Here is a 12373-nt window from a genome sequence, read left to right as displayed (position 1 = left end):
TCTCATCTGGATTTTTCATATTATACACAGCTCGCCCGAAAGATTCGCTTCATCATATGTCTCGCTGACCATGTTTTGAGGTAGAATGTCTCGCTGGCCATGTTCTGAGGTAGAATGTCTCGCTGGCCATGTTTTGAGGCAGAATGTCTCGCTGGCCATGTTTTGAGGTAGAATGTCTCGCTGGCCATGTTTTGAGGCAGAATGTCTCGCTGGCCATGTTTTGAGGTGAATGTCTCGCTGGCCATGTTTTAGAATGTCTCGCTGGCCATGTTTTGAGGTAGAATGTCTCGCTGGCCATGTTCTGAGGTAGAATGTCTCGCTGGCCATGTTTTGAGGCAGAATGTCTCGCTGGCCATGTTTTGAGGTAGAATGTCTCGCTGGCCATGTTTTAAAGTATGTCTCACTGGCCATGTTTTGAAGTAGAATGTTTTGCTGGCCATATTTTGAGGTAGAATGTCTCGTTAGCCATGTTCTAGGGTGGAATGTCTCGTTGGCCACGTTTTGAGGTGGAATGTCTCGCAGGCCATGATCTGGGGTAGAATGTCTCGCTGGCCATGTTCTGGGGCAGAACGTCTCGCTGGCCATGTTTTGAGGTGGAATGTCTTGCTGGTCATGTTTTGAGGTAAAATATCTCGCTGGCCATGTTTTGAGGTGGAATGTCTCGTTAGCCATGTTCTGGAGGAGAATGTCTCGTTGGCCATGTTCTGGGGTAGACTGTCTCACTGGCCATGTTTTGAGGTGGAATGTCTCACTGGTTGCTTTAGGGGTAGGATGTCTCGTTGGCCATGTTCTGGGGTAGAATATCTCTTTGGCTATGTTCTGGGTTAGAATGTCTCACTGGCCATGTTCTGGGGTAGAATGTCTCGTTGGCCATGTTCTCTGTGGGAGACGACGGGACGTAAATGCTGCTGAGGCTGTTGTAAGGCTGTGGACACATTTCTAGGTCTGTGATGCTTTCGTAGATGTGATCAGCGAGAGAGAGGCGTACTTTTTCATTTGTTCTCAATTTCCAGGCACTTGTTTCCCGGAGGTGAGTCCCGCCCTCTGCTGCATTGCCAAAGTCATTTTCACCCGTCTTTGTGCCTTGTTTTCCAACCATTACACTGGCACCTTGGAACGGAAGTCTCAGGTGACCCTCTTTGACACAGTGCTTAAGAGAAGAAGGATTCCCTTTGTCAAGGAACCGAGGGTGACCAGGTATGGGTGGTAGTTCGACGGGTGGTTGAGAAAATGGAATCGGGGGCCTTGGCAATGTTGACCCTTGGTTGCTCCTTCGCTGTACACAAACATAGACTAATTTGGCGGCCAAAACCAAAAGCAACAGCACACTCAGAACCGGTGTTGTGATGTTGCCAATCGACGTCTTGGGAGGATGCGATTGCGGTAGGGTTGGCGATTGGGTTGAGTTATGAATGTTTTTGGCTGCCTCTGTAGTCGGACTCTCTCCCTGACTCGTCACATCAGCGGTCTCTGAAATTTATTTTTTTAATTTAAGTGTCCGTGTGTTAGGCGTGAGTTACAGCATAAAATAATATAATTGGACAAAATGGGAACCGGTGATAACATATCACAAACACAAGAAACATAAAATTATAAAATGACAAATGCATCGTCGGGTTATTCAACATATTCTGAATGATTGTCATTTGTTATTCAGGAACGCGACTTCATTGTATCTTATAGAACACCGTAAGTATTTGGATACTAGCGTAGTCTAATATTCACTTGTAAGAAAACATCCTCGAGAATATTTTGTAAATAACTGACTAAAACGCGCGTGTGCATATATATATATATATATATATATATATATATATATATATATATATATATATATATATATATATATATATATATATATATATATATATATATATATATATATATGCACTTCTACTTAGTTTGTACTCACCCCTGAAGATGTGAATTACACGAAAGCGCTTGGGAACTTCGTGTTTTTTTTTCTTTGTATATTATATATATATATATATATATATATATATATATATATATATATATATATATATATATATATATATATATATATATATATATACAGTATATATACAGTATATATAATTTTTTTTTTTTGCCTCAAGGGGCTAGTTTATTGGGCACCCCTTATCATCCTGTGCAAGGTGAAGCGCAAAAGAGTTTACAGCGCCCATCTGGGAAGCATGCATAGTTCATGTTTGCCTTCATGACTCATGCATTAAGGGCGTAAAAGCCTGAAGGGTCGTGGGTTTTATCAGTAAGTTACATAAAGTGACAGAATGATGAGTGTGTGGGGGGAAAATTTCCTGTACAATTTATGTTTATGGCAAAGCGTGGCAGGTCCCTAATAATGTCAAGTGCCAGGCTTGTCTCGAGGAGGAGGGATATCTGGCCAGGGAGGGACGAGGTGTTGGTAACAGGGTCATCAATGGTTTGTATGTAAGAAAGTCAGGAGTTACCCCGGGAGTTTGGGTAGGGCCCCTGGGAGCAGAGACTGGAGTGTCAGGCATTGAGATCCCCCACAAGGAGGGTGGGGGTGGAGGTGATATGTTGTGGTAGGACAGGTGCAGGAGAGGTGGAGGGAGGCACATAGGCATTGACAATATTAGGGGACATACCTTTTAGTGTGATTGTGATGGCTTGTACGTCAATATTGTCGGCTTCAAGGGGACGTTGAGAGGTTGGTGGGAGACATCCTTCTTGGCGTAGATACGTAGTCCACGTGCATGTCCTCATGGTGGTCCATCGATGTGGAGAACTGGAGTGGATGGGCCCCAGGTGCCGGCATGCCGGTGGGATGCTGGGAGCCGAGGGTGGTGTCCTCGGGTCCAACAGGGGTCCCTGGTACAGACAGCTCAGGGACATATGCAGGCGCAGCTTGTGGTGGGTGGACAGAATGAGGCACCACGTGTCGTGATGGAGCGGGACGTGGCACGGGGGCAGCAGGACACACCGGTGCAGGCTCGGTAGGTGCCACGCCAGCAATGGTGCCAGACGGTGATGGAGTAGGCCGAAAGCATGAGGGGTACACAGGGGGGCTACCAGCTTGTGTCAAACCAGAAGGCAGGGGTAGTCGGTGTAGGTCGGAGATGGAGGTACAGAGTGTATCAAATAGTTTTCAATACGGTTGGTAAATTCTTGGAAGAGGGATATGATCTGTGTCGTGTCACAGGAGGGGGGTTGTGGGGGGAGGGGCACTGGTGAGAGCACAAGGCCTAACAGTGTCAGAGTAGAGACGGGGGAGGAGGCCCAGTAATAGTTGAGTTAGGAGACGGCCGGGACTGCTGTGTTGCAGCCAGGTGAGGCCAAGCAGGGATAGGTGTTGTTGAAGAAGGAGGTGTTGCTTGAGACAGAGGAAGGGACGCAGAGGGAGACGGCCCGGTAGGCTGGGGGGATGGTTGCGGTTGATGCAGCCTTCGGGGAGGCTTTTCCCCTGGGACAGATGAACGTTTGGGGCATTGCCGTGAGCCAGCATTGTGCCAGCCACTTCAATTACAACACCTGGGGTCAACAACATAGCCCACACCACCACCATTGAGGTGGTCTTTGATTTTCTGGGCACAGACGGAGGAGTGATGGTTACGTGAACAGAAGCGACATCTGGGACGATCACGTCGGCAGCAGGGGATGAAGATGTGACCCCAATGGGAGCAGATGACACAAAAAGCAGGCCCGGGGTGATAGGGTTCTGCATACAGTGGAGGGAGCACTGGGTGAGCCTCAACAGTGGTTGGGCACTCCCTCCCCTTCCTTTAACTATGACAGCTGCTTCTGGGGTCTTCCCCCGGTAGTGTCGACGTATACTGAGTATACGTGGATTAAAGTCACGAGTGGGTGTGTGTGTGTGTGTGTGTAAAAGTGACATCAGAGCGTCATAACAGTGGAGGCTAGTGGTGGTGGGCGGGAGAGCCTACTCCCTCACCGCTGCTCTATATGAGATACCAGTTATCACCACCAGCCACTGATACTTAAGATACTTTAGCTACAAACCTTGGTGACTGTAAATGTAAATCCATTTTAATTTATACTGTCGTATTATAAAAGAAAATTAATGTCACTTTTGAATCTCCACTAACTTCTGGTCTAATCTTACCTGTCTCCTCACAGTCGAAGAAGAGAGTGAAGTTTTCGTCAGCTTGTTTGTTCACCAGTTCGAGTGCCAGGGCTGCTTCAGAGGCACTTTGTCGAGAAGATATACTCCACTCTTCCCAGTTGCTGACTAAAGATGTCGTCAAGTTAATTTTCACCATGTTGGACACCTCCACCTGGAGTGTGGTCTTAGTGCCTGGCAGGAAGTGCGTCATCAACGGCAATAATGGATTTGTATCAATTTTAGTTTCATCAAGGAACCCAGAAATATTTTGTCGTTTATCACTGGAATTAATTATAGTCACATTCCCGAAAACCTTCCTGTCGACGAGAAGCATTAGTCCGAGTAACCATTCGTCGCCGTGGTCAGGTCTCACGGTCAACGACACTTTTCTGTCCCTCAGAGTAAGAGTAAAGGGTTTGTTGCCAAGCAGCTTCTCCTTACAGCCTGAAACAAATACATATAATAATAATTCATCCATCAGAAACTTCCCTCCATTATAAACTACATAAAGTCTGTGTGACCTTTGAAATGAGAGCCATTGTTGTGTAATAATAATAATAATAATAATAATAATAACAATTAATAATAATAATAATAATAATAATAACAGAATTAATAATAATAATAATAACATAATTAATAATAATAATAATAATAATAATAATAACATAATTATTAATAATAATAATAATAATAATAATAATAATAATAATAATAATAATAATAGTGTAAGGGCAACACTCACTTCGTGCCAGTAAGGGCGACAACAACAGCAACATGAAGGATACAAACGACCTCCTGACCACCATATTGTAGCTACACTGAGATGTACACTGTCATGTACACCTTAAAGTACGCAATAGAGATATTGTACACTGTGGTGGTGTACTGTACACTAGTCCGGCCTAGTAGTTATGGTAGTTGTAGTGCGAAGAGGATAAAAGTAAAAAGTAAAAAGGTATTAATGGTTGTGGTAGTAGTAGTGGTAGTGATGGTAGTAGAGGTGAGCAACAACACAACGCAGCCGTCCTCTCATGGCTCTTGTTGAGTCTCGAGTGAACATGTGCTTGTGGTTGTTGTTGATAATGAAGGCAAGAAGGACGGAAGTGGCTGATAACTGTCTTCTCAAAAAAAAAAAACCTTCCTGTTCACCAGTAACAAGTAACATGAGTGATAGTCAAAATATCTTCTGCCATGGTCGTGATTTTCGAACAAAAAGGTTCACTTCCTGGCAGTCATTGCCCGAGATCTTGTTGACGGTAAAATGCTCTTCTTGTAAATGTTTGTATGTACTCTATGTACGAACAGTTCATCCAAAAATATGATCTGATTAGTAACGTAAAGTGTACGTCATGAAGAACACAAACCAGTTATCAGATATAAGAAATACAGCTCTATATAGTTAAAAATCCAGTTGATGAAATATCCTCGTTGTACTGTGCGTGATACTCTCCGTATTTAATATTTTATACTGAAAGTGAAGAGACGTCTCGGTAAATAGGACATGTTTGGAAACTTATCTTGAGTTTGGGAGGTCGGCGTCTCCTGCATCCTTCCGGTTTATCTTACGTTATCAATTGTCTGGGAAAAGTATGAATAATGATAAAAAAGATGAATTATAGATGAAAAACAAACAATAAAAGGAAAATCGGGTATTTTTGTGATTACAACGAAAATTAACCGAGCGTGAATCGTACGGTCAGTTACGTTAGTGTGGAATAATTCTTTTTTGTTACCTCTCATTTTGTATAGAATTTAGTCAAAAGTAATTTTTAGCCAACTTGTATTTCCAGCTGCCGTAGTGGATCACGACAATTTATTTATAACACTTTCTGGTATATTGATTGTGAAGATGTGTGCGTGATTGTATGTCTAATTTCTCATATACTGACTAACTCACGAGTCACTAGTATATCCATTATTCTAGTAACTGTTTAGATTAACGAATGATACCTCTTATTAGAATGAAAATATTCCTTTGTCTTAAGATCAATAGTGAATGAACTCTTGAAGTCAGTCCTATCATGATAATCGAACAATGATAACTGAGTAACTAATACATTGACACCTTCTGATATACTGTATGTGGTTAAGTTGTGATTTGGATCATGGGAGGGCAGACTGGCAAACACTGTCATGTAAGATGGGAGTGATGGGGCATAACAGGTGAGGTAAGTTAAGACCTGGACAGACAGCACAAAAAAATGGTATCGCTTCTTGCTCCAATCCCATTTTTGCTACTATCTATCTCTCTTACACCTTCCAAACATGTGAATACTACCTTTGAACCCAACTCAATGCTCTTTGAATGGTCACTAAAACCAAAGAAAATGTGGTAGCACCAAGGGTAACGTACCTACTACCTATAGTTTGTTCACTCGAGGCTTGCAACTGAGGGCCGTGTTCAGTCAATATACCACCCGACCGATTAGTAGCATCGTCGTGTGTCGGTATTCCAAAACGCTTACAGGTCCGAAGGCAGTCCCGGTGGATCAGGTTTCCTTTCGGGATCACTGGAACAAATTCATCGGGTGGGGGTACCCGCCCTATGGCATTCCCGGTGATTATATACATTTTTTCACCCTCCATTTTTTTATATATATTGAGATAGAACGTATCAAACTGATAGGAAATGAATATTGGTGATAGAAAGTCTTATTTTTTTATATACAGATTGTCCTGTTATTTACAGCTGATCATGAGCTTACAGCCAAGTATATATAAGACCGTCACTACTCAAGTCTCTGCAACATCTACTTGTAGAGAACATCTACAAGCAGATGTTGCCTGTATAATTAGAGATAACGTCAGGGTTATCTACTTATCAGTTTTGAATAATAATAATTATAATAATAATAATAATAATAATAATAATAATAATAATAATAATAATAATAATATAATGGTTACCCCTCGTGTACGAGGATTGCCGGCCCTAGGGCCACCTCGGCGTGAATTTGCTTAAGGTGTAAAAGCTGTCACTAACACAACAACCACACCCTAAGCTAATTAGTTGCATGACCCAGTGTCAAGGAATGGTCGGAGAAGACCGAAAACTCGCCAACTACATTGAATAACCTTTACCCCGGAACACGATCCGCAAATCGCTTAACAATCAGATTCCCAATTACTGCTGGGTAGACAGAGGCAAATGGCGTAAAGAAACCTGCTCATACTGTAGTTTCACCCTGACTGGGGATCGAACCCGGGTTCACTTTCTTGTGAGGCGAACATGCTGACCATTGCATGATAATTGATATTCCTAGAGCATGAAACGAGAAAATCTTTAATATATACATTTTACAGTACTTTGGTTGAGGCAAATTGGTAACTACTGTCCAACAAAAAGACTGGGTCATGACAAAAACAAAAGGACGTGGCTACTTAACAGGGAATTCCTGACCGAACAAATTGGAGGCTACTAAGCCGGGATGTTATGTTTGGTTGGAAAGTCATGTATCTTGATATGTGAGGGTCGTTAGGTCTGGTTCCGTAGGTTTACAAGATTATAGTCGGTGCCAGTGTCACGGTCTATCTCATCCCCAGTCCACAACATCGGCATTGCTCTTCTGCGCATGCGCGGAAAACGGGGGAAGTCAAGACTGCAGTATGTCTCGTTCTGAGTGCCCACTGATGCCTTATGGAACCCAGTTTTCGCAACTGCAACTAAAAAAAAATAATATTAATTTTTTTGGTAGCTCTGGAAGGAATTAATTGACCTCAAGAAATTTTTTCGTTTCATTAAGTGATGTAAATTTCAACATTATTGGGGAAATATTACATATATCTATATACAGTACGTACTGTATAACTCACAAATATATACATCAAAATTGTAAAAACTTAAAGCATTTTCCCTTTTTGATTCTAAAGGAGCTTTTCCCGGATTTTTGTATATCAAGCTACGGAAAAAAGTTAGTGATACTAAATAGTACTACTACTACTGTTGCTATTACCACTACTACTACTACTGCTACTCCTACTCATAATACTAATGATACATGTAATACAACGGAAGCAGATGGTGGTGAAGAGAGGATGCACCCGTGTGACACCTTATCTACTTCCTCTGCCCTGTTTGTTTCCAGTAACACTGATAAAGACTCCGGATCTTAGATATGGTGATGTTTATGACTTATATTTTGAAAATAGTTGTATAAATATTTATAGTATACTGTTGTTAATGCCTTACAGGATATAAGCATGAGATGGTTTTCTTAGGTTATCTTTGGTCGAATCGACTTACTATTTACAATTATTTGTATACTTGCACAGTGTATATACATTATTTTTATACTTAGACTGTCTATGTACACAGTTTGTTCACCTTTATTATTTATGTACCGCTTTGTATACCTGCACTATCTATGTAAAGCACATTTGGAATCTAAATTAACTTTTCTGATGATTTCATTGAATATATACAGGGTATCTGTCTCTCTGTCCAGGCGTCTGTAGGTGATTCTAGAATGTTCGAGAGGCGTCTGACGAGGGGTTTATAAGCGGGCATGGGCTACCTTGGGGCAGTTAGTCGATCGCCTCTGTTCATAGTGTAAATAATAAGCCTAGCACAACAACTGAAGACAATTTTTGTGCAAGTATTGTGGAATTGTTGTGATTAATATACAATGAGAAGGCTAAGGAATTGTACACAAGTAGTGTGCTGACTAAATATTTGAATGTCCGGAACATTGTGGACAACTTAACCTAACCTAGGGGAGAGGAAGATAGCACACTCCCCACCCACCCGCTCTGCAATGGGAAAACACTATTTTCCTTTGGCATATGTGTAAGTCTAACCCCTAAAATAAAATCAAAAATAATAATAAAAACTAACGGAGACAATCGATAATGACCGTCTCCTTAACTATTACCTTCATTTCCTTTATACCTTTTGTTTGCTACACTATTAATCTCCCAATGTTAACCAGGAAAAGTCAGACCACATTATGACTTAAATTCCTCCTGCACCCTCACCTCCCTTCACTCTGCCTCTCTTTTTTACCTCACACTTCCTCCTCCTCCCACCTTCACCTCACACTTCCTCCTCCTCCCCCCTTCACCTCACACTTCCTCCACCTCCCCCCTTCACCTCACACTTCCTCCTCTTTCCCCCCCCTCACACTTCTCCCTCCTCCCCTCACCCCACACTCCTCCTCCCCCACCCCCCACTCCCCAGAACATGGCCAGTGAGACATACCCCAGAACATGGCCAGTGAGACATATTGTACCCCAGAACACAGTGAGACCAGAACATGACCAGTGAGACATATTGTTCCCCAGAACATGGCCAGTGAGACATATTGTACCCCAGAACATGGCCAGTGAGACATATTGTACCCCAGAACATGACCAGTGAGACATATTATACCCAGAACATGGCCAGTGAGACATATTGTACCCCAGAACATGACCATTGAGACATATTATACCCAAAACATGGTCAGTGAGACATATTATACCCCAGAACATGGCTAGTGAGACATATTGTACCCCAGAACATGGCTAGTGAGACATATTGTACCCCAGAACATGGCTAGTGAGACATATTGTACCCCAGAACATGACCAGTGAGACATATTATACCCAGAACATGGTCAGTGAGACATATTGTACTCTAGAACATGGCCAATAAGATAAATTTTCTCCTAAATTAATTATGTAAATAAGACGAATAAGTGTTAAAGTACAGAATTATAAAGAATATTTCATTTTGTAAACTGAGAGAAGGTCCCAAATGTTTGAAACTTGTGAAAGGTCTGTACTTGAGGGGACGTCATTAAGAACAGTGAATATCACACAAACCCTTGACCCTCAGATACGTGTGACCAACATGTCTCTGTCCTATGTATTTATTTAATAAACATGCTGTGGAAATCAGTAAGATAAATATATTTACAAATTTATGAGTTATGGATGAAAAATTCGAGTAGAAGTTTGAGGGATAACATAGAAAACGTGAAGTCTTGTTTTTAGAGTATGATAAACTGTAGTATACAGAATTTATTGGATGCTTATATAGCGTGCGGCCTACAAAGCTATCGAACCTAACCTAACCTACAGTAAATATTTTGTAGACGGCTTCACGGCACACTATAGTAGCACTTCCATTTCTCATAATTTTGTATTGCTGTTGGACTAGTGTAATTACTAAATCTTACGGGCATAAAGACCTTCGTTGTTGAAGCGCAGTAATAACCAAAGAATATGATAAGGAACCAAAACTCCCTTATATTCCCTTTAAACACCGACACTGACGCTATCTATTGGATAAGCCAGAAATCATAAAAAATGATAATCGGTGTTCTCGAGAATTTAATTTTTATTTTATTTTTATGGTACTATTGGTAATGATTTAATTATCTATTTTTATTATTTATCATTTCACCACTTATCACCTTATTTGCCATTCGGGAGGTTTGTCTTTACTTTGTTAGATTTATTTTTTATGAACTATGTAGACCAATGTTAGGACAAGAGGAATCTGGTGTACCCGGGAGAAACTTGAGATGTAAGTATGCTATGTTCATTTTACTTGGCCAGTCTATACATCTGTAATGATAAATAAGAGCTTCAAATATCAAAGGAAATTAAAGTTAAAGGTGGTTGAATGTAAAATACTTAGAAAGTACCACTAAATTAGGGAGACCCCTTTTTTACTCAAAGTTATCTTTAAATTGTCACAACTGCAGTTGAAAATGAATATTATAAACACGACGCAACTGCTCAAGCATTATATTGATTACTACTATGTTATATGGAAGGAAACTGCAGGGGTTAAAAAGGTATTTGCTCCCGTATTGGTAATGAGTGACAGGCACGTAACTAAAACCTATATTATAAACGTCCGTAGATACGTGCTTTCAAACGACTGGTTATACTGTAGTTTAAGACCCATTGAGTAGCCCCCCTTTATTATGGTAGCCTCGTAATTTGTTTTTGATGGATCCTTTCTTTCTAAATTTTCATCGCTGAGTTTCAATATGATATTCATTTCGTCGGTAAATGCTTCATTTGGTAGATAATGAGGCCCCTACTGTAAGCTCGCACTACTTCGTTTTTCTGGGCGGCGAAATGCCGCGGTGGCCATGTTGTCGTCTGCTCGGTCCAGGTGTACTCTCAGATCCACAAAAAACGTAAAATTACACTACTACTTTTCAAGAAAGTTGCTTTCATTGGTACCAGATATCAAGGTAAGTTCTATCTGTTTAATATCCAGAGGGCGGAGCCCCCGGCTAGGAAGTTAGGTAGGTTTCTTTGGTTAGGTTGGTGTTAGCCGTCGGTTAACAACGATTCGGTCTCTGCAAAACCGTGAAATTGCTGCGTTTTTAATATAATTTTCTTGGAAAATAATTACATACAAAATTTACGGAAATTAATATGAAAAAGTTACAGCCAATTTAACTTTGCATTTCGCCTCATAAACCGGTGGTCGGCGACACACGAACCACTATATCGCACTAGAAGTGTAACAAACTGTGCTCTTACTTTTCTTCTATTGGTTACCTACATTTCTAACTGCAAATTTGAAGATATGAAATTACACTAGAAACAACTGTAAAAGGAGGGGGTAACTCGATGGGTGCTACTGAACAATGAAATTCACAACAAAATAGCAAATAAAGGTGGCGGCACACTAGGCACTTTCCTACAAACATGTTGCCCATTTTGCTGGGCGTTGGCCGAAACACCCAGCAAGCAGCAGGATTTTTGCTGTTGCTAAAAATGGACAACGGTTTGGTGGGGAACTTTGCTGGCCGGATTAGTGCTCAAATGAGCTTCATATAATTTCAAGTAAAAATTTAAATAAATCATGAAACAATAATAATTTAAAATATAACACAATCCTGCAAGGCCTCAACTGTAGCAACGGGATCCATGGCGAACCTTGTTTAGACGCCTTGTTGTTTTCGTTGCGTTGGGCAAGACGCTCCAACAAAACATCCCTGTGTGACACAAAACATCTTTGTTTTGCTGGCCGGACAGTGGTTGCCAAACACGTTTGGAGGAAAGTGCCAGTGTGTGTCGCTGCCTTAAGAGACTGCGACCCGAATGGCTAGTAAGACAAGTGATGAAATTAAACTAAAATTAACCGTCATTGCTTATTAACTAACCACATAACTATGAACTTACCGTTTCCTGTCTTTTGAGAAGAAATGAAGCCTTAGCTCTATCATTTCCTTGTTTTCCCACAAACAACACGACGATGGCCGGCGCTCGGAGCCGTATATTTATATCTACCGCCACGCCCCTTAGCGAAGGTTGAAGCGCCGTTGAAGCGCGCAA

General features: G+C 41.3%; 1 protein-coding gene across 1 annotated transcript; it reads right to left on the bottom strand.

The window, feature by feature from the left end:
• Positions 1 to 256: 256 nt before the first annotated feature.
• Positions 257 to 5128, bottom strand: LOC121880399. Its single transcript, XM_042387588.1, has 3 exons — positions 4833 to 5128; positions 4088 to 4531; positions 257 to 1470 (listed from the first exon to the last, which is right to left on the bottom strand). The coding sequence occupies exons 1-3, from the start codon at positions 4894 to 4896 to the stop codon at positions 761 to 763; spliced, it is 1218 nt and encodes a 405-aa protein (XP_042243522.1). The 5' UTR covers positions 4897 to 5128; the 3' UTR covers positions 257 to 760.
• Between the last annotated feature and the right edge of the window lie 7245 nt (positions 5129 to 12373).

Source organism: Homarus americanus, unplaced genomic scaffold (genome assembly GCF_018991925.1).
Source record: "Homarus americanus isolate GMGI-L3 unplaced genomic scaffold, GMGI_Hamer_2.0 scaffold50165, whole genome shotgun sequence".
In the NCBI taxonomy this organism is placed as follows: Eukaryota; Metazoa; Arthropoda; class Malacostraca; order Decapoda; family Nephropidae; genus Homarus; species Homarus americanus.
Note: the sequence above shows the minus strand (reverse complement) of the source record. Positions and strands in the feature narration are given on the sequence as shown.